General features: G+C 40.1%; 1 protein-coding gene across 13 annotated transcripts in view; it reads left to right on the top strand.

Annotated features, from left to right (window-relative positions):
* ATRX (ATRX chromatin remodeler) overlaps window positions 1-27,909 on the top strand; it is a 227,719-nt gene that overhangs the window by 105,030 nt on the left and 94,780 nt on the right. For all 13 annotated transcript variants that reach the window (XM_084869377.1, XM_084869373.1, XM_084869365.1 and 10 more), the window contains 8 exons: window positions 4,061-4,154; window positions 13,244-13,346; window positions 14,712-14,924; window positions 17,325-17,466; window positions 18,378-18,487; window positions 19,693-19,839; window positions 19,994-20,171; window positions 25,262-25,399. In XM_084869377.1, the coding sequence (XP_084725503.1) occupies window positions 4,061-4,154; window positions 13,244-13,346; window positions 14,712-14,924; window positions 17,325-17,466; window positions 18,378-18,487; window positions 19,693-19,839; window positions 19,994-20,171; window positions 25,262-25,399 (1,125 nt within the window). The remainder of the gene's footprint in view (window positions 1-4,060; window positions 4,155-13,243; window positions 13,347-14,711; window positions 14,925-17,324; window positions 17,467-18,377; window positions 18,488-19,692; window positions 19,840-19,993; window positions 20,172-25,261; window positions 25,400-27,909) is intronic.

Below are 27,909 nucleotides of genomic sequence, written 5' to 3'. Positions count from 1 at the left end.
ACAATTTAATTATTTTAGTATATCTAAAGAGGAATGCTGTCCTTAAAAATTTTTATTTGAGGTATACTATAAATAGAGAGAACTGTGCATTTCATAATTTGACAACTTGATGAACACATGTGTAACCTAGATAAAGGCAGAGGGCATTCATTACTGGTACTCAAGAATCACAACCCCAGCTCAAGTCACTAAACAATATAGTAAGATCAGATTAGTTGCCTGTTATTCTTTGAGACTGAAGCCTTTGAATCTGTTTGGGGGTTATTGTAGTTGATGCCAAGTGCAGATGTTGGAGTAGGATTGACTTGAGTTATATAGGAGGCTGAATTGTTAGGCCTTACTAGCTGATATTAAAGATAAAATTTAGGATGACTTTCAGGTTTTTGGAGTTGTAGTAGTACATTTAAAAAAAAAAATATATATATATATATATATATATACCGTAATTGATTTTTTACAGAGAGGAAGGGAGAGGGATAGAGAGCTAGAAACATCAATGAGAGAGAAACATCGACCAGTTGCCTCCTGCACACCCCCCCACCAGGGATGTGCTTGCAACCAAAGTACATGCCTTTAACCGGAATTGAACCTGGGACCTTTCAGTCCACAGACCAATGCTTTATCCACTGAGCCAAACCTGTTTGGGTGTAGAAGTACATTTTATAACCACAGAATTCTTGAGGTTGCCTAGTGCAGTGGTTGGCAAACTAATTAGTCAACAGAGCCAAATATCAACAGTACAATGATTGAAATTTCTTTTGAGAGCCAAATTTTTAAAACTTAAACTTCTTCTAACACCACTTCTTCAAAATAGACTCACCTAGGCCTTGGTATTTTGTGGAAGAGCCACACTCAAGGGGCCAATGAGACGCGTGTGGCTCGGGAGCCGCAGTTTGCTGACCACGGGCCTAATAGATCTATAATGTTGAGCAAATGGAGAGAGAGCTAAGGAAAAAAATCTTGGAATTCTGAACATTTAAAGGTCTATTGAGCAATAGTTACCCATTAAAGAAGAGGAGGTCCCCTTCTACATACGAATACTTAATACTAGTATGTCATTGTCTTTTCCATGTTAATAAATAAATAACAGTACATCATTTTGTGAATGTTTATATCATAAATTTCTTTGCAGCATGACTACAGACTTCTCTTTCAGATTTCATAAAAGTAATTGAACAATTTAGCAGTTAAATAAAGAGAAATACTGATTTTTGCATCAAAGGCTGAGCTTAGGATAGAGTACATTAATGGGCACAATTATATTCAAAATGCTTTATTAAAACCCAGGTTTTCTTTTTTTAAATATGTTTTATTGATTTTTTACAGAGAGGAAGGGAGAGGGATAGAGAGCTAGAAAGGTTGATGAGAGAGAAACATCGACCAGCTGCCTCCTGCACACCCCCCACTGAGAATGTGCCCGCAACCAATGGACATGCCCTTGACCGGAATTGAATCCGGGACCTTTCAGTCCGCAGGCCGCCGCTCTATCCACTGAGCCAAACCGGTTTCGGCAAAACCCAGGTTTTCTATGGCCTATGTTTTCACTGTCTTCTTCTGTGGGTAACTTATTAGCCTATTGTTTTTTGTTTGTGTAGGAGGTAGTACGTTAAAATCCCATTATTTATCTTTTTAAATGTAGTGACTGATACTATATTTGAAATGGAATGATTTTCCAAGATTTGCATACTCTTGTATCCTTATATTGTGTAAAAACTTGAATTGGGTGATGGGAAGAAATTAAAAGAGATTAGCTTACTTAATCAAGTGTAACATGCGAGCTTTAATTTTCACCTAAATTTGAAAAAAGTTCTAGAAGTTATTTTGGTGATAATTTAAAAATATACTTAATGCCTTTATATTAGATGATATTAAATTGATGTTATTTTTCTCAAGTGTTATAGTGATATTTAGTTATGTTGGACAGTATCCTTATGCTTAATGGTAAAGTGTCATTATATCTGCCCTAATTTCAAATGGTTTAGTTTTATGGACAAGGAGATAAAGCAAATGTGGTAAACTGTTAACAAGTGAATTTAGAAGAAGGGATGCAGGTGTTTATTCAACAACTCTAACATTTTATATGTTAATTGTACCAATCCATGAGCATGGTATGTTCTTCCATTTGTTTATATCTTCCTCTATCTCTTTTTTCAACATCCTGTAGTTTTCCGAGTACAAGTATTTTACCTACTTGGTTAAGTTTTTTGCAATGATAAGTGTGATTGTTTGTTTAGTTTTTTGTTCTGAGAGTCATTATTATTATGTATAATTGCACCCTGCTACTCTGCCAAACTCATTTATTAAATATAGCATTTTTTTGGTGTAGTCTTTAGGTTTTTTTGTATACAATATCATGTCATCTGTTAATAATGAGAGTTTCACTTTCTTTTTTCCAATTGGATGCCTTTTATATCTTTTCCTTGTCTGATTGCTGTGGCTAGGACTTCAGTACTATGCAGAATAATATTGGTGAAAGTAGACATCATGTCTTGTTCCTTTTCTTAGGGTAAATGATATTAGTTTTTGCGCATTGAATATGATGTTGGTTGTAGGTTTGTCATAGATGGTCTTTATTATGTTCAGTTTTGATCCCTCTATTCCCACTTTCTGTCTGTTTTTATAAAAAATGGGTGTTGGATTTTATTGAATGGTTTTTTGCATCTATTGGTATGATCATTGTGATTTTTCCCCCCAGTTTGTTTATGTGATTTGTGAATATTGTACCAGCCTTGCATCCCTGGAATAAATTCCATTTAGTTATGGTATATAATCTTTTTAATATATTGATGGATCCGATTTGCTTATATTTTGTGTAGGATTTTAGCAGGTTCCTAGCCTTGGTTTCTGGATGAGATCAGGCAAAGCCTCAAAGCTTCCTGAGATCTGTCTGTGTTGGCAGTCTGCTTTTTATCATCTTTGACTATCCTCAGTTTATGTACCACATGGTGGGTGGGAGAGTTCTTCCAACAGGGTGGGGCAGCTGAATCCCCCTCAGGCACATTCCACCAGGATAACAAAGTTCCCACCTGGTGTGGAAGTGGTTCTGCACCTGAAACAAAGGTGGCTGCCCTCTGAGCTCCTACCTCAGAGCCACCAATTCTGGTTTGTGCTCACAAAGCTCCAGTCTGCTCTGCCCTCCTTCTGTCAGAGCCCAAGGTGAGTGGCTGCCCAGTAAATTTTGTGCATGGGCCCTTTAAGAGGGTGCCTGCCTTTATAGTTAGTTGTCTCTTGCTGGCAGACAGCAACTCTGCTGCTTTTGACAGTAGGATGTGGGCACCTTTTCTCTATTTTTGTACACTGGGCTGGTAAGCCCATCTTGGATTTTGAGTCCCCAGAGTTCTCAGTGAGAACCCCCCACAGCTGAGATATCCCTCTAGAACCTCACCTAATGTCTGTGGAGCCTGGCTAGCCCTTTTAGTGCCTCTGTACTTTCTGCCAATCTCTGTGTGGTCTCCACTTTCTGTCTTTGATTATCAGTGTTCTCTCCAGCTAGTTTTCAGTTGAATTTTCAGGGTGGTTCTTCTGTATTTTAGTTGTGTTTTCAATTTAGTCCTGGGAGAGTGTTAGTGTAGCTTCCAGTTATTCCACTGACATTTTGGATGTCAGCCTCAAATACATTTTTTTCCTTTCGTCATTTCTTTATGTATTCTGTCCATAATTTTTTGTTCTCATAAATGGCAGAGAGTCTGTACTCCACCATGGTCAGCCTACTATACTTGTTTTAAATAATCAGAATTATTTTATTTTACTTTATTTTTTTTATAATTATTGATATATTTTATTGACAGGTAAAATCTTATTTTTAAAATTCACATATAGTTAATACTTATATTTCTATGTAGAACCATAGCTTTATAATTATAGTTGGAATAGCTGAATTATTTTTATAAATACCATTTAAATTATTAACTGATCTAATGTTTATGATGTAGCGTCATTAGTGTACATGTTATAGATATTCTCACAGTGGTCTAAGTTTAATGTGAAGTTATTGACAAATTAAGTGAATTATAGTTACATTGGGAAGTATTTAGAAAATTTATATATTTTTTTATTCAAGTGAGCAGTGAAGATTCGGAAGATTCGGATTTTCAGGAATCAGGAGTTAGTGAAGAAGTTAGTGAATCTGAAGATGAACAACGGCCTAGAACAAGGTAAATATTAAATTTTATATACAAAATCACCTATATATGTATATAAATGCCTAATATGCTAAGTGTGTGACTGTTTGACCACTCAACCAGTAGCTATGATGCATACTGACCACCAGACATGGAAACATAGAACAGACTGATGAGTCTCAGAGGGAAAGGGGAGGGAGAAGGTGGAAAGAGATTAACCAAAGAATTTATATGCATACTAGAGGCATGGTGCATGAAAATTCATGCACTGGAGGGGGCTTTCCTCAGCCCGGCCTGCCCCCTCTCACAGTCCAGGAGCCCTTAGGGGCAGGAAGCAACCTGGTGATCAGGGGAAAGCAATGCCCCATCACCCCTCTGCTGCTGCCACTACTGGCAGCGCGTCAGCCCACCCTGGTTACCTGAGCCTCGGGCAGGCCTGGGTGCCTGGGTAGCCACCTTCCAAGGCTTGTCTCTGTCTTGGGCTGGCCCTAGGTGGCTGGGCAGCCGCCATCCATCCAAGGCTTGCCTGTGCCTTGGGCCAGCCCTAGGCGGCTGGACAACTGCCATTTGAGGCTTGAGTGCTCCTCAGCCAGCCCTGGGTGGCTGTACAGCTGCCATCTGAGGCTTGCCTGCACCTCAGGCCAGTCCTGGGGGGGTGAGGGGACTGGGGGGACTCTGAAGGTAGGTGTGAGGCAAGGCTGGGCCCAGCCTTGTGGTACACCTGCTGCCCCAGCTGGGCTGAGGGGACTTGGTACTGCCGTTTTGTGGCTGTGGGCACTTCCATCTTTGAGGTGGGGCAGTCAATTAGCATATTCTCTCCTTATTGGTGGTGGGTGCTGCCATCTTTGTGACAGTGTGAGAGTCAGTTAGCATATTCCCTCATTAGGTAGGACTAGAGGCCCGGCACACCCGTGGGGTCCCTTGGCTGGTCTGTGAGGATTGGGCAGATTCTGTACACTGGTCCTCTGACATCCCCTGAGGTGTACCGAATTGTGGGAGGGCAGTATCTATATATAATAGGTAACATATTAGCTTAATATGTTAATTGTCCCTCCAACCATTCACCCAGTTGGTATGATGTGCACTGACCACTAGAGGGCAGATGCATCAACTGGTAGGTTAGCTTGCTACTGGGGTCTGTCTGATTGGGACTGGGCTTGATGGGCCGGACACGCCCTGGAGCCCTTCCCGGGTTTTTCCCTGTCAGGCCAACTTCTTGCAGCCTCTCCCTGGCCTGCCTGCCCCATCGGGACTGGGCAAGATGGGATGGAAATGCCCTGGAGACCTCTCGTGGTCCCTTCTGGCCCTGATCATGCACTGGTGAGTTCCTACAGCCTGACCTGAGCCCCCTTGCAATCTGGGACCCCTTAGGGGATGTTGGAGAGCTGGTTTTGGCCCCATCCCCGCAGACCAGGCCGAGGGACCACACTGGTGCACAAATCTGTGTACCAGGCCTCTAGTATATATGCAATTTAAAATTTTTAGGAATTAATCTTAGTAACTATGTTTATATTATTTGTAGAAATTTTTCTCTTAGTAGTTAACTAAATATTTAATATTTTGATTTGTACCTAATTGTTAAAATTATTAAATTTTTTGGGGTATTTTTTGTTGTAAATATTACTACGGATGTCTTCCTTTTTTCTCTTTTTGCCCACCTTAGCCCAACTCTAAATTATTAATTAAAAAGAGTGTATATATACATACGTGTAGTTGAATTATATGTGCTAAACAAAGTGAACTGTCAATGTGCAAAACACTCTTGACCGTGTTTTGCTATCAAAATTTTTGTTGTCATGGTAGGGAGTTATAGTAGGAGAGATTGTAGACAAACTACCTCAGTCCATCTCCTAGCTTTGCTACTTTCTTTTTGTATGAGTAACTTGTGCCTTAGTTCCATCATTTGTAAAATGGGAGATTGCAGTTAGTACTTTCCTTGTTGATTATTGTGTGCATTCATTTAAAAGGCTTATTATAGTGCTTACTTGGGCAAACAGTGCTCCATGAATAGTAATTTTTTTAAACTAGTGTTACTAGTATGATAGTAATTAAGATGTGCTTGTTCTCTCAATTCACAGCTACTGATCTAGATTATTATTTAAATTTTTGCTTTGTAGCATAGTATTTTAGAATAATATTAACAAATCTAAGAATTCTTTATTTCAGAATAATATGATCTATACTAATAAAAGGGTAATACGCTATTAGATGGGGAGACTTTCTGGGAAACCTTCCAGACGTCCTTCTGGAAAAAGCCATGGTGGGGGAGCCGAGGCATAGGCAGTTAGGGGCAGTCAGGCCAGGAGGGGAGTGCAGTTGGGGGTGATCAGGCCAGTGGGGAGGGCAGTAGGGGGTGAGCAGACTGACAAGGGGGGCAGTTGGGGGCCAGCATGCTGGCAGGTAGGTGAGCAGTTAGGAGCCAGCATTCCCAGATTGCAAGAGGGATATCCAACAGGGATCGGGCCTAAACTGGCATTTAGTCATCCCCTGAGGGGTCCCAGATTAGAGAGGGTGCAGGCTGGGCTGAGGGAACCCTCCACCACCAGTGCATGAATTTTATGCACCGGGCCACTAGTTCTTCTATAACTTCTTGAATAGGCAGTCTGTTTGTGCTGTTGTGAGTGTGTATTTCTATGTTGACATAGGTGTCAACACATCTACATTTTTAAATGTGAGATTTTCTTTTAGGTTTTTGCATACAATGTTGTGCCTGGAGTGTAGCAATTTAACATGTTTAAGAGAGATATAATGCAATAGCAGGCTGCAATGATAATTTTTTAAAACTGAGATAGTATTCACATAACAAAATTAATAATTTTCAAGTATAAGATATAGTAGTTTTAAAAAATATATATATATATTTTATTGATTTTTTTTACGGAGAGGAAGGGAGAGGAATAGAGAGTTAGAAACACCGATGAGAGAGAAACATTGATCAGGTGCTTCCTGCAACCCCCCCACTACCACTGGGGATGTGCCCACAACCAAGGTACAATACATGCCCCTGACCAGAACCGAACCCGGGGACTCTCAGTCCGCAGGCAGACGCTCTATCCACTGAGCCAAACCCGTTCGGCTATAATAGGTTTTTATTGTTAACTTTATTATTTATTATAGACAGAATGACAGATAGCCCCCATTCTCCCTCCCGTTTATTATTGTATGTTTCCATGGCATATGCATGTATACACATATGTTCTTTGATTATTCTCTTCCCATATCCCCCAACCCTTTTCCTTCTAAGATCTCTCAGCTTTCTTCTTGTATCCATTCTTCTGGACCCATTTTGTTAGTTTATTTTGTTAATTAGATTCCACATATAAGTGAGGTGATGGGATATTCGTATTTGGCTTATTTTACTTAGCATAATTATCTCCAGGTACATCCATGCTGCTGCAAAGCATAAGATACCCTTCTTTTTTATTGCTGCATAGTGTTCCATTGCCTAAAAGTACCACAGCTTTTTTATTCACTCAACTACTGATGGATACTTTGTTTCTAGATCTTAGGTATTGTAAATTACATTGCTATGAACATACGGGTGTATATATTTCTTTCTTATTGGTGTTTCGGAATTCTTAGGACATATTCCCAGAAGTGGGATCTCTGGGTCAAACTGAAGTTCCATTTATAATTTTTTTTTTTTTTTAAATATATTTTATTGATTTTGTACAGAGAGGAAGGGAGAGAGATAGAGAGTTAGAAACATCGATGAGAGAGAGTCATCGATCAGCTGCCTCTTGCACACCCCCTACTGGGGATATGCCTGCAACCAAGGTACATGCCCTTGACCGGAATCGAACCCGGGACCCTTCAGTCCCCAAGCCGATGCTCTATCCATTGAGCCAAACCGGTCTCGGCATCCATTTATAATTTTTTGATGAAACTCCATACTGTTTTCCATAATGGCTGCACCAATTGTGTTCACATCAACAGTGTACTAGGGTTCCCTTTTCTCCACATCCTCCCCAACACTTGTTGTTTGTTGATTTATTGATGTTAGACATTCTGACAGGTGTGAAGTAATTCCTCATAGTTTTATTGTATTTTTTTAAATACATCTTTATTGTTCATATTATTACAGATAATAATCTGTAATAATCTGCACCCCTCACACCCCCTTCCCTCCAAGAATTGTCAGTCCACTTTCTTTCTATGCCCCTGATTCTATTATATTCACCAGTTTATTCTGTTCACCAGATTTTTTTTATTGACTTAATTTTAAGATTCGCTTGTTGATAGGTATTTGTTGTCACTTTGTTGTTCATAATTTTGATCTTTACCTTCTTCATCCTCTTCTTAAAGAATATCCTTCAGCATTTCATGTAATCCTGGTTTGGTGGTGATGAACTCTTTTTCTTGTCTGTGAAGCTTTTTATCTGACCTTCATTTCTAAATGATAGCTTTGCTGGGCAGAGTAATCTTGTTGTAGGTTTTGCTGTTCATTACTTTGAATATTTCTTGCCACTCCAGTTGGCCTGCAGAGTTTCTGTTGAGAAATCAGCTGACAATCGTATGGGTACTCCCTTATAGGTAACTAACTGTTTTTCTCTTGCTGCTTTCAAGATTCTCTCTTTGTGTTTTTCTCTTGGCATTTTAATTATAATGTGTCTTGGTATGGTCCTCTTTGGATTCCTTTTGTTTGGGGTTCTATACACTTCCTGGACTTGTAAGTCTATTTCTTTCACCAGGTAGGGAAATTTTTCTGTCATTATTTCTTCTTATAGATTTCCAATATTTTGCTCTCTCTCTTCTTCTGGAACCCCCATTATTCAGATGTTGATATGCTTGAAGTTGTCCCAAAGGCTCCTTACACTATCTTCATATTTTTGGATTCTTTTTTCTTTTTGTTTTCTGATTGGGTCTTTTTTGCTTTCTCATATTTCAAATCTTTGCTTTGATTCTTGGGGTCCTCTAGTCTACTGTTGGATTTATGTATATTATTATTCTTTATTTCAGACAGTGTATGCTTAATTTCTGACTGGTCCTTTTTCATTTTTTTGGCATTCTCATTAAGATCCTTGAAGGTCTCACTAAATTTCTCAAAGGTTTTTAGAAGATTCTTGAGTAATCTTATATCTGTGGTTTTGAACTCTATATCCAGCAGTTTGCTTTCCTTTATTTCTTTAATTTGTGACATGTATCTTTGTCTACTCATTTTGGCTGCTTCCCTGTGTTGGTGGAGTGACTTTGTGTGGTAGGTGACCTATAGGCCCCAGTGGCTCAACATCCCCAATCACCTGAGGTAGACATTCTTGGTGCACCCCATTCTGGGCTGGGTGCACAGTCTTGTTGTAATTAAGCCTTGATTGCTGTTGGTACACTGGAAGGAGTTGAAGCCAACCTACTGGTGTGTGGTGGCAATTCATGATTTTCATTTGCTTTTCCCAAATGACTAATGCTATTGAGTAATTTTTCATGTGCTTACTGGTGATTTGCATATCCTATTTGGAGAAACATTTATAAAAATTCTTCTCCCAATTTTTTAATTAACCATCTTTTTATATAATCTGGGTATAAGACCCATACCCAGACGAATGATTAGCCAATATTTTCCCCCCTTCTGTGGGTTATTTTTTTACTTTCTTAAGAGTATCCATTTATGCACAAAAGTTTTTTTTTTTTAATGAACCTTTATTGTTCATATTATTACAAAACTGCATTTTTTCCCCTTCCACCAGATTCCTACCCCAACCTCTGCCCTTTCCCCATCCCTCATTGTCCTCATCCATAGGTGCACAGTTTATGTTCAGTCTCTTCCCGCACCCCCCACTCCTCTTTTCCCTGAGAATCATCAGTCCACTCCCCTTCCATACCTTTGATTCTATTATATTTACCAGTTAATATTGTTCATCAGGTTTTTTAATTCCCTTGATTTTTAGATTCACTTGTTGATAGTTATGTGTTTGTTGTTCATAATTTTTATCTTTATTTTCTTTCTCTCCCGAAAGAACCCCCTTCAGCAATTCATATTAATTCTGGTTTGGCGGTGATGAACTCCTTTAGCTTTTTTTTTATTAGTGAAACTCTTTATCTGGCCTTCGATTCTGAGTGATAGCTTTCCTGGGTAGAGTATTTTTGGCTGTACGTTCTTGCTATTCATCACCTTGAATATTTCTTGCCATTCCCGTCTGGCCTGCATGGTTTCTGTTGAGAAACAGGTGACAATCCTTTATAGGTAACTACCTATTTCTCTCTTGCTGCTTTTAATATTCTCTCTTTGTCTTTTGCTCTTGGAATTTTAATTATGATGTGTCTTGATGTGTCTTTGGATTCCTTTTGTTTGGGGTTCTGTGCGCTTCCTGGTCTTGTAAGTCTATTTCTTTCCCCAGGTGGGGGAAGTTTTCTGTCACTATTTCTTTCAGTATGTTTTCAGTATCTTGCTCTCTCTCTTCTTCTAGGACCCCCATAATTCTGATGTTGGTTCGCTTGAAGTTGTCCTAGAGGTTTCTTACATTATCTTCAACTTTCTGGATTCTCTTGTCTTCTTGCTTCTGCAGAGGAGTATCTTTTGGCTCTTTATGTTCCAAATCTTTGACTTGATTCTTGCGATCTTCCATTCTGTTTTTAGGACTCTGTATAATATTTTTTATTTCAGAGAATGTATTTTTTATTTCTTGTTGATCCCTTATTATTTCTTGTTGATCCCTTATTATTTCTAGTAGATCCCTTTTCATATCCTCATAGGTCTTATCGACCTTTCCTAGGAAATTCTTGAAAAACCTTATAAGCGTGGTTTTGAACTCTATATCCTGTCTCTTTTTGTCCTCTATTTCTTTCGTTTGTGATCTGTTTCCTTGTCTCAGCATTTTCCCAGCTTCCCTGAGTTGGTAGCCTTAAAAGTCTCTGTGTTCAGCTTGGATGGGGCGGAGTTTCAGGGTGGAGCCTACAGCCTTTGCTTCCATCAGCCACACCCTATGAGGCTCCTGAGTCTCAGTATTCCTCAGGGTCCTTCAGTACTCATTGCAAGCACCTCTGAGAGAAAGGTGCCCTCGATTTTTGCCTGCTACCAAACAGTCTAGGCTCTCCTCCAATGAGCCCGGAACTGGGGTTCAGTTCAGTTGGCAGTGGAGTTGGAAGTGGAGTTCAGAGCTGTCTGGAGCCCCTGACTCCCTCCTGCCAGGGAAATCTGGCAGCACAGTCAACCGTCTGTTCTCTGCATGCAATGTGCACGCCTCTGGGACCTCCTTTCGCTGCTCCCCTGGGTTTCTGCCTTACAGCCCAGGCTCCCTCTGTATGGGTCCCCAAGGTCTGGCCTAGAACTGGGGTTCAGTGTAGTCAGAACTGGGGCTCACCACAGTCTGGAGCTTTTGTCTCCTTCCCACTAGGGCAATCTAGCAGCCGAGTCAATGGTTCATCCTCTGCGTGTAATATGAGCGCCTCCGGGGGCACTGCCTTTTGCTGCTCCCCTAAGATTCCGCCTAACAGCCCAGGCTCCCTCTGTATGAGCCTGGGTCCCTAGGGTCTGGCCTAGAACTGGGGTTCAGTGCTGTCGGATCTGGGGTTCAGCACAGTCCAGAGCTTTTATCTCCTTCCCGGTAGGGAACGCCAGCCAGGCACTCAGCCGCCCCCTCCTCTCCAGCTCTGTCCTCTCATCGCGCACAGCGTGTCTCCGTACCTAGGCTTTTACAGCTCCTCTGATTTTCCTTCTGGTTTTCTCTTTCTTTTTTTTTGTTGTAGAATTTCCAGTCAGTCAACTTTCCTGTAGTTCTGGGTAATGTCCATTTTATATTTTAGTTGTATTTTATTGAAATTATTATGTGAGGCTGCAGTTAGGTGTTATCTATGCTGCCATCTTGGATTCTCTCAAGCTAATCTTTTTCTATGCACAAAAGTTTTTAATTTTTATGAAGTCCAGTTTATCAATTTTTTTTGGTTGCTTGTGCTTTTGATGTCACATGGAAGAATACATTGCATACTTCATGGTCACAGAGATTTATGTTGGTATTTTATTTTATATTTTTCATATGGTGGTTTTTTCTTTCATAAGTTTTGTAGTTTTAGTTTTTACATCTAGAATTGTGATCCTTTCTTTATAATATCTTTGAAAGTTTATTTAAGTAATCTTACAGTTTTATATGTTTACAGGGTTCTCAAATTTTCTATTATAAATAGTGTTATATGAATGTATTTGCGTATTTACACAGATATTTAGAAATATTTTTATTTAACACTTGTAATAACACACATACACAGAGACGCATATTCACACACACATATTTTTGTATGTATTTACACATTTGTCTGATTATTTCCTTAGAGTATATTCCTAAAAGTGACATTGTTGTGTCAAAGTTGTATAATTTTAAGACTTGTCATACATATGTTTAACTTCTTATAGAGCCAATATTTCTACTCCCAACAGAATGTGTAAGTAGCCATTTCCTCAATCTTGAAGAATTAAAACACTATACAGTTTTTTAGCTATACTATATATTTTGGGGGACTTCGATTCACTTTGAGTTCATTTTTATAAATAATACAAGATTGAGGTCCACCTTTATTCTTTTGCTTGTAGATATAGAGTTGTTTCAGCACAGCTTATTGAAAAGACTATCTTTCCCTATTGAATTGTCTTGATACCATTGTGAAAAATCTGTTGCCCATAAATGTAAAGTTTTGTTTCTCGCCATTCATTTCTTTTCCATTGATCAGTATATCTATCTTTGATGCTAGGAACATATTCTTTGGATTAATGTAACTTTGTGTGCCAGTTTCTAAGCTGAGAGAACTTTTCTCATCAAAAGTCGTTCCTTTTTAAAATATTAAATGAGGTGATAAAAATTAGCATCAAACCCTCATAATCAGCTTTGTGTTTTTTTTTTTTTTTTTTTTTTTTTTTTTTTTTTTTTAGAGATGATGAATGTTTTTATGTGTATATTGGCCCTTCAACCCATCTTATTACTTCTATGCTAAATCACTTCTCAGAATAACTTAAAATACTGATCTTTGGATAGAATTGAGAGTTATTCTTCTTGAACCTAGTGACGTTATTTTGCTTTTTGTTTTCTCTATCATTTTCCAGAATGTACACAAAGGTGAAGCAGTTCTAAAATAGTAGGTAATTCATTTAAGGAAATTCATCATGAGGTATTTTATTTTGCATTTTAAATGTTCTTTAGGTCTGCAAAGAAAGCAGAGTTGGAAGAAAATCAGCGGAGTTATAAACAAAAAAAGAAAAGGCGACGCATTAAGGTACAAGAAGATTCATCCAGTGAAAACAAGGTATGTGCTTTAATTGTAACTGGTACACTAGACCATGACAGTACGTTATTATCTCTTCAGCATTTCATTCATTTGTCAAATTCTATTGTTTAATTTCTTTTTTATACTTTTTGTGGAAGGATTGACTTATTGAATGTATAAGTATGCAGAGTTATTAATTTTGACATCAATTGTTTTGTTTCTTAACTAAATATAATTGAAATTTTAAGCTATTCTAATTCCATTATTTTACATTTCAAGGGCTGTAGAATTGATGTAGTGTACTATTTTCTGAAGACATATTTTACTCTGCATAATGATTCATATGTAAATTATTTCTTCTAGCAATGAAGTTTGCCAATTTGAGTTTCTTGTATGTAAACAGAATTAGGTAAAGTACAATTCTCTGTAATATGTTTTATTTGGTCAACACTATTCTCTTTAGGGGAGGGTTCATTGTTTTAAATGAACCTTTTAGACCATTTCTAAGTATACAATTCTTTGGCTTTAATTACATTCAGAATTGGAAAACTCTGTACCCATTAAGCAGTAACTCCCCTTTCCTGACTAACCCCAGTCCCTCATAACCTCTATTTTAATTTCTGTGTCTATGAATTTGCCTATTTTTAGGTACTTCATTTAAGTGTTGTCATATTTCTCGTTTTGTGTCTGGTTTATAGTCATTGACATAATGTTTTCAAGGTTCTTCCATGTTGTAGCATTTGTCATAATTTTCTTTCTTTTTAAGGCTGGATAATATTCCATTGTATGTATATAGCACATTGTGTTTATTCACTTATCTGTTGATGGACATTTGGATTGTCTCCATCTCTGGCCATTGTGAAGAATGTGCTATTAACTTGGGTGTGCAAATATCTGTTTGAGTCCATGATTTTGATTCTTTTGATTATATTCTGAGAAGTGGAATGCCCAGATCATTTATTAATTCTGTGTTTATCTTATTGAGGAACTGTCATACTGTTTTCCTAATGAACCAGGCTTTCAATTTTTCTACAACTTCACAATTGTTATTTTTTGTCTTTTTAAAAGTTTTAAATAGTTATCCTAATAGTATTTCATTTGTGGTTTTGATTTAAGTTTCCCTAATGACAAATAATGTTGACTATCTATTCATGTGCTTACTGAATATTTCTATATCTTCCTCAGAGAAAAGTCTATGCTAGTTCCTTGCCCCCTTTTTGTGGTTGTTTGTGTTTTAATACTTTTCTTTATTCCAAAGTATAATTCTGAGAGTTTTCAGTCTGTTTTCTTCTACCTTTTCCTGTTATATTATTTATTTTCATACGAAATGGATAAGTTCGCTACTTTGTTTATTACCTCATTTAATATATTACCTCATAAATTATGATCATTTAATTTTCATAGAGTAATTCTGAAGGAGATAAAGAAGATGATGAAGAGGAAGAAGAAGAAGATGAAAATGATGATTCCAAGTCACCTGGAAAAGGCAGAAAGAAAATTAGAAAGATTCTAAAAGATGATAAACTAAGAACAGAAACACAAAATGCTCTTAAAGAAGAGGAAGAGAGGCGGAAACGTATTGCTGAGAGGGAGCGTGAGCGAGAGAAATTAAGGGAGGTAAATCAATTTTTATTTATGATTTCTCTTTAACATGTGACTCATATAGATTGATAGATATATTTTAGTATTAGAACAATAGAATGTTGTAACCAACCACAGGTTTAAAGTGATAGTTGGTTTTATTCTATTAGCCACTTAAAAATATTTAATGCTTTCTTAATATAATTAGATACATGGAAAGAGTTAAGATAATTATATGATGACCAACATGATTGTGTTTTATCTGGAGTAGAAAAATGATTAAATAACCTTTTTATATAAAACGTTCTAGCAGAGGTACAAATGGAGGGACTAGCTTTATAAATTTCTTTTACCCATTACCCAGCTTCAAGTTACCAACATTGTTTCATCTATTCTGTCACTTTTAGATTATTTTGTTGAAATCTCAGAAATGATATTCTGTCTGTATGTAATTCAGCATATATTGTGGAAAGATAAAGACCTTTTAAACATTCTATAGTATAATTATTACCCTAAACTATTAACATTAATTCCATAATATCAAATATCTAGTTATTTAAAATTTCTTCATTTTCCTCAAAAACATAGTAATAGTTTTTAAATATAGTTGGTGTGTACCAGAATCCCAAGAAGGTCTCACTCACTACATATTATGTTGCATTTGGATGCTGTTTCTTATGTGTACTTTAATCTGAAGTTTTCCTTATGGTGCATTTGTTTAAGAAACAAGATTATTTGTATGGAGTTTCCTATATTCTGAGTTTTGCTGGTCACATCCCTGTTTTGTATTTTCATTGGCTACTGTATGTCCTATTCACTATTAGTTGGAAATAGATGCCTGATCAGATATAAAGTCAGTTCTTTTTTCGATAGAAATACTCATAGTTGATAATATATACTTCTTCTTGGATTTCACTTAAGGGTACTTTAAATCTAGTTGTCACTTTTTGTGATATTAATTTTTATTTAAAAATTTGAAATAATAATTTGATAAATAGGATTAAAATCCTATATTATAATTTTCTAATTTTGATTCCTGTCAGTGTGTTTCACATAACCACATCACTGTATGTGCATATGCTGTATTTTTCTCTCCCTTTAAAATTATTTTTTCCTTTTTATTGAATTTATAGGAGTGACACTGGTTAATAAATTTATACAGATTTCAAATACACAATTCTACAACATATTTACTATATTGTGTATTCACCATTCCATTTCCTCTCCCTTTATTTTAGGTAGTTTAAATGTGTATTATCATATTCCATTTATTTTTAATTGGCTTATCATGTTTATTTTCTAATGATAAATTTTTATATTTATTAAATTGAATATACAGGTCTCTATCCCTTCTTGTCCCATTTTTATTAAATGATTTTTCTCCTGGTTATTCATATTTTACTCTTTCTTGACATATCTAATAATGTTTCATTAAAAATAGACATTTTGCCGAAACCGGTTTGGCTCAGTGGTAGAGCATTGGTCTGCGGACTGAAAGGTCCCAGGTTTGATTCCGGTCAGGGGCATGTACATTGGTTGCAGGCACATCCCCAGTAGGGGGCGTGCAAGAGGCAGCTGGTCGATATTTCTCTCTCATTGACGTTTCTAGCTCTCTATCTCTCTCCCTTCCTCTCTGTAAAAAGTCAATAAAATATATTTAAAAAAATAGACATTGTAATTTGGATGTTGTTGTTTGTAGTCTTCTATTAGTGGGTGCTTGGCATTTTTCTCTACAGACATTTAAGCACTTTAAGTTCAGTTTAATTATTATATATATAATTTAAAAGCTTTATTAAGTTGTTTTAAATACTCTTTATGTGTGGTTTTGCCCCATTGCTAATGTGTGGCCCTTCTCTGCTCTCTATTGAATGCCCTCAGTTATACATGAAGACTCTCTACTGTAATTGCATGCTTTCTAGACCTCTGATCATTGGGGATTGTTTAACTCATAGCTCCTGAATCACTCTTTGTCTGGCTTTGTGCAGACAAAGATCCCTCATATACAATTTAATATTCAGCTAAAATTCACAGTGACTCTCATCTTGATTTCTTGAGGTCTTTTTGTGTAGCTCTTTTGTCTCTATAGTTCTTTGTAATTTTTGTAGTTTTCTTGACCTTTGTTCCTCAACTCAGCACAACTCTAGTACTCTGCTTATGCCATGTATTGAGATATCCAGGGTGAGAAACGATGAAATTAATCACAGACATTACCACAGTGCTTCTAAGTCTTGTGGAGGTTGTTTTTGTTTTTTTGGTTTTTTTTACTTTGGAAAACATCTAAACCTGTGATCTCTCCTGGTCTTCTTAAGCCAAAATATTAGATGTGTGGTTTTGAAGTAGATGTTTATATTTTGAAAAATTTCCTTTAGTAAGAGTAATACTCTAATCTTGTTTGCAAGATTTCTTTGAGCTTAACTATAGTTCCCTTTCTTGTAGGTGATAGAAATAGAAGATGCTTCTCCTACCAAGTGTCCAATAACAACCAAGTTGGTTTTAGATGAAGATGAAGAAACTAAAGAACCATTAGTACAGGTTCATAGAAATATGGTTATCAAATTGAAACCCCATCAAGTAGATGGTAAGAAACTTAGATAAATAAAGCATTTTAAATTAAGTTTTACCAATATTTGGTGTGCCTCATATTCTACTAAGCACTGGAGGTACATTGGTGAGTAAAACAAGCATGATCCAGGCTCTTATAGAGCATATAAGCAAATGAAGAAGAACAAAATTTAATGATTATAGTGATAGTGAATGTTAACAAAAGTGGAAGTAAGTGCCACTTACAAATGGATATATATGGCAATTGTATCTACCTGGTCTGCAGTGGTTGACTATGGTCAACAGCATGGTGGTGGGGAGTTAGTTAGCTAAAGACTTTATCGGGCAATGCTATTTCAACATTTTGAGGTATGTTTGTTAATAATTTTTCTATATTGGTATTAGAAAGTTAATGCTTTATTAGAGTTGAATTAGTAAGTTCGTTTTGAGTGTGTATATACTTGTAAATGAATTCATAAGGGAAGTTCTACAGTTGCTACTCTTGAGTAGCTAGACCCCTTTCTTGTTCATTCTTTACTAATGAGTGAAGGGAGAAATGATAAATTATCTCCTGTTATTTTATTGATTTATTCAATAAATCTGAAAGTATGTTTGATAGAAATCTGTTTCTTCTTTGGGCAAAGTTTCTATTTTAGATCATTTGTATGTTTCTTTGGACCATCTCAGGGAATGGTGGTCTGTATAGGTTAGATAAGGTGAATGAAGGAAAGTAACCTTATTGTTTGTGTGTTTTCACTGTCTTTTTTTTCCCTAGTTATTGGGGGAGGTTTGCATTGGGGGGAATCCTCATTTACATTTAAGAGATTATTTGTTTTAAAAATTCTGTTTCCTAGATATTTTGTTATTGTTAATGTTTTTGATATGTTTATGAAGGACGATTTTTAACTTGGGCCTTTACATTGAACTTAATGAAGTTGTTATTTTCAGGTGTTCAGTTTATGTGGGATTGCTGCTGTGAGTCTGTTAAAAAAACAAAGAAATCTCCAGGTTCAGGATGTATTCTAGCCCACTGCATGGGTCTTGGTAAGACTTTACAGGTACGTGCATGAAGGTATTCTGTTCTTGTGCATTTATGAATTTAAGAATAAAGGGTTATTATGTTTCAGACAGTTATAGGGGTGGAGATAAAGCAGTAAATAAGAATAATAAGATCCCTTCTCCTAGAAGCTTATATTCTGGTGGTGGAGAGAGGTTTTATTCAAAAGAAGACTATATTTTCAGATAACAAGTGTTAAGGGAAAATAAGGAGGAAAGCATCTTTTAGGAGGTGCTATTTGAGCAGATATCCTAGTGAAGAGAAGGAATGGCATTAGAGGCATAGCCAGTAAAAACTGCTGAGATTCTGAGGTAGAAATGAACTTTCTTTAAAACTTTTTAATAGTCTGTCATAGTAATAAGAACCTAAAGTATTTTTCACTACATTTCTGAGTGTCAGGAATTGTAGCAGAGTTGGGATATTAATGAATGTATGTATTTTAAACCATAAAATAATTATTATAGATTCAGAACACTTAAAAATGGAAAAGTACTCCATAACTCAATTGTATATTAGATGCAGTGGTATTTTCTTTCTTTTTTTAAAAAAATATTTTGCCGAAACTGGTTTGGCTCAGTGGTAGAGCGTCGGCCTGCGGACTGAAAGGTCCCGGGTTCAATTCCGGTTACGGGCATGTACCTTGGTTGCGGGCACATCCCCAGTGGGGGGTGTGCAACCGACGTTTTATCCACTGAGCCAAACTGGTTTTGGCAACAGTGGTATTTTCTAAAAGGTTATAGGGATCTTCTGTGGAGACCAGGAACTTACTAGTAGTAGCTGTTTTGGTGTGGTCACTTCTTGTATTCATACTAGTGGCCCGAGGCACAGAATTCGTGCAAGAGTAGGTCTTTGCAGTCCTGGTTGCTTCAGCCGTCCCTTGAAGCCCTGACTTTGTTTGGATGGTTGTTCTGCTCTTTGGCTGTTAGGTCAATTTGCATATTATGCTTTTATTATAGATTATTATTACTGGTTAAATAATCATGGAGCTGTATAATTATACATTATCTAGTTGAAACACGCCCCCCCCCCTTTTTTTTTTTACATAGGATATCTCGTCCCCTTTATTTTGCCTGGTTTGGAAGTTGTGAGCTTTCGTTAGCTGCTTTATTGTTTAAAGCAGAAAGAAACAAACTGAAACAACTATTGAATTGTAAGATTGCTTGATTTAACTTCTTGCATATACTGATATCATTTGTTTTTTTGTAGGTAGTAAGTTTTCTTCATACAGTTCTTTTGTGTGAGAAATTGGATTTCAGTACAGCTTTAGTGGTTTGTCCTCTTAATACTGCTTTGAATTGGATGAATGAATTTGAGAAGTGGCAAGAGGGATTAAAAGATGATGAGAAGCTTGAGGTATCATTTTATGTTTTTATTATTAAAATAACAGCATGGAATTAATATAGTAAAAAATCCTTTTTATTACCAGTGACATATATTTCAGTGGGGATATTTAGCATTTGTACATTACTAATATCTACTTTTAAAAATCTTTATTTTCCCACAAAAGGTCTCTGAATTAGCAACTGTGAAACGTCCTCAGGAGAGAAGCTACATGCTTCAGAGGTGGCAAGAAGATGGTGGTGTTATGATCATTGGCTATGAGATGTACAGAAATCTTGCTCAAGGAAGGAATGTGAAGAGTAGGAAACTTAAAGAAATATTTAACAAAGCTTTGGTTGATCCAGGTAAGTTATTAACAGGCACTGTAATAGAGACGCAAATTGAATAAAAAATGTACATTAAGTTTTAATTAACATACTAATTGAATAGCTGCTAATTAACTAGTTTTGTTTCATTTATAATTCAGGTTTTTGCCTTTTTGTTTCTTGGTATAATTTCATGAAGAGGAAATCACCCTTACTTTTACCAACTGTTAAGAATACACTTTCTTAGAATAGAAGTGTTTGTGATTTTTAGGAGAGACCTTGTAAATAATTAAAAATATCACGTGCCTATGCCACAATTGCAGACATTTCCAACTGAATATTATATGCCTAGTTGGAATATAATTTGTGCACAAGGAGGAGCGTGTCCTTCATTCCAGCCTGCACCCTCTCCAATTTGGGACCCCTCGAGGGATGTCCAACTGCCCCCACTGGGATTGGGCCTAAATGGGCAGTCAGACATCCCTCTCTCCATTCCTGGATTGCTTGCTCCCAACTGCTCGCTTGCTTGCCTTCCTGATTGCCTCTAACCGCTTCTTCCTGCCAGCCTGATCACTCCCTAACCACTCTGCTGCCGGCCTGATTGATGCCTAACTGCTCCCTTTGCCAGCCTGTTGGCCCCTAACAGCCCTCCCCTGCAGGCCTGGTCACCCTAACTGCCCTCCCCTGCAGGCTTGATCGCCCCCAGTTGCCCTCCCTTGCATGCCTGGTCCCTCCCAACTGCTCTCCCCTGCTGGCCTGATTGCCTACAATTGCCCTCCCTTGCAGGCCTGGTCCCTCCCAACTGCTCTCCCCTGCTGGACTGATCGCCTACAATTGCCCTCCCTTGCAGGCCTGGTCCCTCCCAACTGCCCATCCCTGCTGGCCATCTTGTGGTGGCCATATTGTGTCCACATGGGGGCAGCCATCTTGTATATTGGAGTGATAGTCAATATTCATATTACTCTTTTATTATATAGAATAGAGGCCTGGTGCATGGGTGTGGACCAGCTGGCCCTGAAGAGTGTCCCAGATCAGGGTGGGGGTTCCCTTGGGGCTTGAGGCAGCCTGGGCGAGGAGCCTGTGGTGGTTTTCAGGCCGTCCACGCCCCCTGGCTACCCCAGCAGAAGCCCTAGTATCTGAAATTTAGACCTCAAGTATGTCCAGTCAGAGTGAGTATGCAAATTAACTTTATGTGGGATTGCTGTTGGGCCTAATCGGGCGGTCGGACATCCCTCTAGGGGTCCCAGATTGGAGAGGGTTCTGGCTGGGCTGAGGAACCCCCCCCCCCATGCTCGAATTTTATGCACCAGGCCTCTAGTATATGCATAAATTTCTCTTAATCTCAGGTAATCTTTTTATCTTGATACAGTAGTTCTGAAATTCCTATTTAGATACTGTTTTTCACTTGTAAAAAATATTTGTTTTTCAAATACTTCACCTCTATTGGTGAGATCTTTTTACCCTTGTGATTATTTTTATTGTTGCCTATTTTTTTTTTTTTTTTGTTTCACAAAATATTTTTTTTTTTTTTAAATCAATCTTTATTGTTCATATTATTACAAAGGTTCCTCATTTCTTCCCCCCTCCACCAGGTTCCCACCCCAACCTCTGCCCCCTCCCCATCCCCCATTGTCCTCATCCATAGGTGCACAGTTTATGTTCAGTCTCTTCCTCCCTCCCTTTCCCCGATAGTAAATCCCTTTTCAGATAGTAAATCTGTTACTTAGCATTTTCTCATATCAATAATACCTCCACATGCCCAATGATACACTTCACACAAAAGACATTTCCAAATAGGTCAACCAGCCTCATCCAGGCCCCACCCAAGGCACTCACAGATCAACACCCCAGCGCTATACTAACTCAACACATCCAGATCTAAGCCTTCATCACTTGATTCAGCAGACCCTCAAGTTCCCGCAAAAGTTTCCAGCCATGTCTGAGAGGCAGCCTTGGGCAGGTACAGGCGAGGAGCGAGCTGTTTCGGGCCTGGCTGCTCCGGGCCTGGCCTCTGTTGCTCTGGTTCGTTCCACAACCAGCTGCTCCGGGTCTGGTCACTGCCGCTCCCGACCTAGTTGCTCTGGACTTGGCTGTTGCTGTTACAGGCCTGGCCGCACCCGACCCGGCTGCTCTGGGACTGGTTGCTCCGGTCCCGGCTGCTCCGGGCCTGGCCGCTCCCAGCCTGGCAGCCGCTGCTCCGGGCCTGGCCGCTCCCGGCCTGGCAGCCATTGCTCCTGGCCTGGCCGCACCAGACCCGGCTGCTCCGGGCCTGGCCGCTCCCAGCCTGGCAGCTGCTGCTCCGGGCCTGGCCGCTCCCAGCCTGGCAGCCGCTGCTCCGGGCCTGGCCACACCAGACCCGGCTGCTCCGGGCCTGGCCGCTCCCAGCCTGGCAGCCGCTGCTCCGGGCCTGGCCGCACCAGACCCGGCTGCTCCGGGCCTGGCCGCTCCCAGCCTGGCAGCCGCTGCTCCGGGCCTGGCCGCACCAGACCCGGCTGCTCCGGGCCTGGCCGCTCCCAGCCTGGCAGCTGCTGCTCCAGGCCTGGCCGCTCCCAGCCTGGCAGTCGCTGCTCCGGGCCTGGCCGCACCAGACCCGGCTGCTCCGGGCCTGGCCGCTCCCAGCCTGGCAGCTGTTGCTCTGGGCCTGGCCGCTCCCAGCCTGGCAGCCGCTGCTCCGGGCCTGGCCACACCAGACCCGGCTGCTCCGGACCTGGCTGCTCCCAGCCTGGCAGCTGCTGCTCCGGGCCTGGCCGCTCCTAGCCTGGCAGCCGCTGCTCCAGGCCTGGCCACACCAGACCCAGCTGCTCCGGGCCTGGCCGCTCCCAGCCTGGCAGCCGCTGCTCCGGGCCTGGCCGCACCTGACCCGGCTGCTCCGAGCCTGGCCGCTCCCAGCCTGGATGCTCCGTGCTTGGCTACTGCTGTTCTGGGCCTGGCTGCTCCCAACTTGGCTGCTCTGGGCCGGGCTTCTCCGGGCCCAGCCACTCCGTGTCTGTGTGTTCCTGAACTGGCCACCCTGGGCTTGGCCGCCTCTGCCTCAGGCCTGGCTGCCACTGCCCCAGATCTGGCTGCTCCAGTGCTGGCCGTTGATGCTCTTGTTCTGGCTGCTGCTGCTCTGGGGCCTGGCCACTGCTGCTCCGGGCCCAGCTGCCACTGCCTTGTGCCTGGCCACTCTAGGCCTGGTCGCCGCTGTTCCAACATTCTGTCCCTTTTTTCTCTTTTTTTTTTTTTTCTTTTTTTAAAAAACAAAACAAAACGCATTTATGTTGCAATGTTGGCTGGTGCGTTGAGTTCTGACTTAGTCTTTGATTTTTCAAGATCTTCTTTGTATTCTTTCTTAAGTAATTTTACTATCATTTGCTCTCACTTGATTTCTTCACATTGAGAACTTCTTTGGTTTCTTCCTCCTTGTCCTGGGAGCTCAGCAGGTTGGCCTGTGGCACCCCTTTGTTCTCCGCGGGCTCCCGCGCTGCTCCAGCCTGTTGCCGGGGTTGGCGCCGCCCAGGAAGCAGCCCCCGTTCTTGGCTCCATTGCCAGCGCTCAGCAGTCGAAGGCTCAGGGGCACCCCCCCCACTGGGGGCCCCGTCGCCCGGCTCCTTGCTGGCGCCCGGCTGGCCGGTGTCCGGCAGGGGCTCCTGCTCCTCGTGGCGTTCCTCCAGTCTGGAGCTTTATTTCTCCCTCCCACTAGGGGAGTCCAGGATCAGAGTCAACAGACTGTCCTCTGCGCACAGTGTGCGCGACTCCGGGGGCTTGGCCTTTCGCCGCGCTCCCAGGACTCCACCTCACAGCTCCGTCTCCCCCTGCCCGAGCCTGGGTCCCCAGGGACTGGCCCAGACCTGGAGTTCGGGGCGGTCTGGACTGAGGCTCAGAGCTGCTGCCAGAGGCTTTGTTTCTTCCGGATAGGGTAATCCAGCATCAGAGTCAACATTCAGTCCTCTGCGCGCCATGTGCGCGCGACTCCGGGGGCCCCCGCATTTCGCCGTCCCCCGGGATTGTCTCCCCCTGCCGGAGCCTGGGTCCCCAGGGTCTGGCACATAACTTGGGGCTCAGCGCTGCCGGTTCGGGGGTTCAGCCCAGGCTGGGGGTTCTATTTCCTTCCTGCTAGGGAACGCCAGGCAGCACCCAGCCCTCTTCTCCTCTCCGGCTGTGACCTCTCCGCGCGCGTGCGTGCGAGCGCGCAGCATGTCTCCGTACCTTAGGCTTTTTTTCAGCTCCTCTGATTTTCCTTCTGGTTTTCTCCCTCCTTCCTATTGTAGAGTTTTCAGTCAGTCGACTACCTGTAGCTCTGGGCAATGTCCACTCTACATTTTAGTTGTATTCCCTTGAAATTGTTGTGAGCTGCTGCGGCTAGGTGTATACCCGAGCAGCCATCTGGGATCCTCTGTTGCCTATTTTTTAATAACATTATAGTATTACTTCAATACTCAATTATTAAGATACTAGGCACCTGTTGCAGGAATATTCCTGCAAGACTTCTGGCAGGCTTCCCTTTTGCCACCCCCACCTCTCCTGCTGTGGCGGGCAGGGCAGGGCAGGGCAGGGCAGGGCAGGACAGGGCAGGGCAGGGCAGGGCAGGGCAGGGCAGGGCAGGGCAGGGCAGGGCAGGACGCCTTTGGTGTGCACTACTGCTGCACGTCCCACCCCACCCACTTAACCCGCAGCGCCCGCTGCCCATGCTGGCTCCCGTAGCTGCCTCCACTGCACAGCTGCGCACCTCACTCCACCACGTCCCGCATTTGCTGCCAGTGCTTTCGCTCCAACAGCCGCAGTCACCTTGCTTTCCACTTTCCCTCCTTCTATTCAATCTTCACTCCTCCCTCCCTCTTTGTATGCAAATTAACTTACATCTTTGATGGGTTAATTTTCATACTCAAGCTGATTGGCTGGTGGGCGTGGCTTGTGTAGTGGAGTGATGGTTAATTTGCATATTACTCTATTACTAGGTTAGATAATTAACACTAGTTTATGCCACATGAACCCAATCCAACAGTAGATGTAATATAACTATTCTTATAAGAATGATGTTTATCTTCCTACATGAGCAGGGTTGTTAAAAGAATTAACTTTATTTACTTAAATTGATTACACTGTATTTGTTATATATTAATTAAATTTTTTTTCTTACATTTTTGTAGGCCCTGATTTTGTTGTTTGTGATGAAGGCCATATTCTAAAAAATGAAGCATCTGCTGTTTCAAAAGCTATGAATTCTATACGATCAAGAAGGAGGATTATTTTAACAGGAACACCACTTCAAAATAATCTAATTGAGTGTGAGTTAATATCTGCAGTTATGCTATAGGGCAGTGTTTCCCAAACTTTTGACATATGTGTACCCCTTCTATAATTTTCATAATGCTGAGTACCCCTTGTACTCATAAGAACGTAGAATTAGGCGCAGCTAAGCACAGTGCAGTTCATATCCCCACCAAACTCCGATGCAACGTGTACCCCCACCAAACTCTTCCCGTACCCCTGGGGGTACGCATACCACACTTTGGGAAACACTGCTATAGGGTATTAGTTTGCTGCTTTGACATTCACCTTCTGTTTTTCTAATATATTCTCTGACCATGAACTGTATAGGTCCATCTTAGTCTACTGTGAGAGAATACCTTCCATTTTAAATGTAACTTTATAAATATAACTGGTAAACCACAGGTAAGTGGTATGCCATTGTGAGTCTTCAAGTATAAATAGAGAACTTGAAATATGTAAACAGTATCAGAAGTTTTAATGATTGCTTTAAAACAAGCATGTCAAACTCAAAGGCTAACATGGGCCAAATAAACAAGGTTTATGTGGGCCGGATAAAAAAAAGCTTTTTTTAAAAAAATATATATTTTATTGATTTTTTATGGAGAGAGGGAGAGAGTTAGAAACATCGATGAGAATCATCGATCAGCAGCCTCTTGCACACCCCCTAATGGGGATGTGCCCGCAACCACGGTACATGCCCCCAACCAGAATCGAACCTGGGACCCTTCAGTCCACAGGCCGACGCTCTATCCATTGAGCCAAACCGGTTTCAGCATAGTAACGTAGGTTTATTTCGATAGAGACATGCTGAATACAAAGGGCTGAAATAAGTAAACAATTGTTAACATAAAATACTAGAACATTTTAATAAAAATTGTGTTTTTTTTTTAACATTAACTTAGGAGACACCAAATATTTGTTCAATTAATAAGCGTAACGCTTTTCTTGTTCTTCGAAAGTGAAATATTTCCTGTTGCACGCACCAAACAAGTCAGTCCAAGACTTAATAACGTGGCAATTGGCTCCAAAATATTCGCTGCTAGCATTAGTGGAGAGAAATGGTGCGCCTATGCGTAAGGTGCAGAAGGGAAATGACTGCAACACGATTATAGTAATCAGTCATTAGTGAATGTTGTAGTTTGTTATTAATAATTATGTATAACAGGATATTGTAAAAATTAAGGTACGGAATTTTTGTTAAAATGTTTCCTACATACTGTTATATTGGCTGGGCTGCAAAAATATTTGTGGGCTGCATGCAGCCCGTGGGCGAGAGTTTGACATGCTTGCTTTAAAAGCACAAATGCATTTGTGACTATTCAGGAGATACTGTAATAAAATATATCTAGTTTTGGGTGAGGTCCTGATAGGAAATTGAAAAGAAATGTGAGGTATGAAAATTTTAGGAAATTGGAGATGGGCAAGGAGAGCTGTGTTGAATCCATGTCAGCATAGAGTTTGTCGTGGGGGAGGATAAATGTGAATATAGGAAAATGACTTGTGAAATTTATTTTAATTTGTGTAGTAATGCTAAAAAGTGAACACAAGTTTGTTATTTAGCAAGTAACAAATTGAAATTTCTTATTATAATCCACTATAGTAGCATTTTGTTATTTTTATGTTGTTTTCATTCATTTAGTGTATTTACTACAGACCTGATGCACGAAATTTATGCACGGGGCTCAGCCCTCGCATCTCGCTGTTTGGTCTAATTAGCATATTATGCTTTTATTATTATAGATAGAAATTTAACTATTTTTTTAAAATTATTTTTAATACCGGTTATTATTTCACTTTATTTTTATGTGTTCTAGTTTCCCCTCTTTTCTGTTACCATACTTACACAAATTCTGTTTCTTACTGTGGTCTGATTTTTATGGGGTAACTGATAATTCTGTTAAGGACTTCTAGAACTAAATCCGTAATATAAAATTTTATATACTAGCTTATTACCTGATTTTATTATTTTGATTCAGTATCTATTTTTAAAAAAATATGTTTTTATTGCCAAAACCGGTTTGGCTCAGTGGATAGAGCGTCGGCCTGCGGACTAAAAGGTCCTGGGTTCGATTCCGGTCAAGGGCATGTACCTTGGTTGCGGGCACATCTCCAGTAGGGGGTGTGCAAGAGGCAGCTGATCGATGATTCTCTCTCATCGATGTTTCTAACTCTCTATCCCTCTCTCCTCCTCTCTGTAAAAGACCAATAAAATATATTTTATTAAAAAATATATATATACATATATGTGTGTGTGTGTGTGTGTGTGTGTGTGTGTGTGTGTATATATATATATATATATATATATATATATATTATTGATTTCAGAGAGAGATATAGAAACATCAGTGATGAGAGAGAATCATTGATCGGCTGCCTCCTGCATGCCCCACACTGGGGATTGTGTCAGCAACCTGGGCATATTTCCTGACTGGATATCGAACTGTGACCTCCTGGTTCATAGATTGATGCTCAACCACTGAGCCATGCTGGCTGGTCTTTATGTGTTATGGTTTTTTCCTAATAT

The sequence above is a fragment of the Pipistrellus hanaki genome (assembly GCF_964339955.1).
Source record: "Pipistrellus hanaki genome assembly, chromosome: X".
Lineage (NCBI taxonomy): Eukaryota > Metazoa > Chordata > Mammalia > Chiroptera > Vespertilionidae > Pipistrellus > Pipistrellus hanaki.
This window is presented reverse-complemented; position numbering and strand designations above follow the sequence as displayed.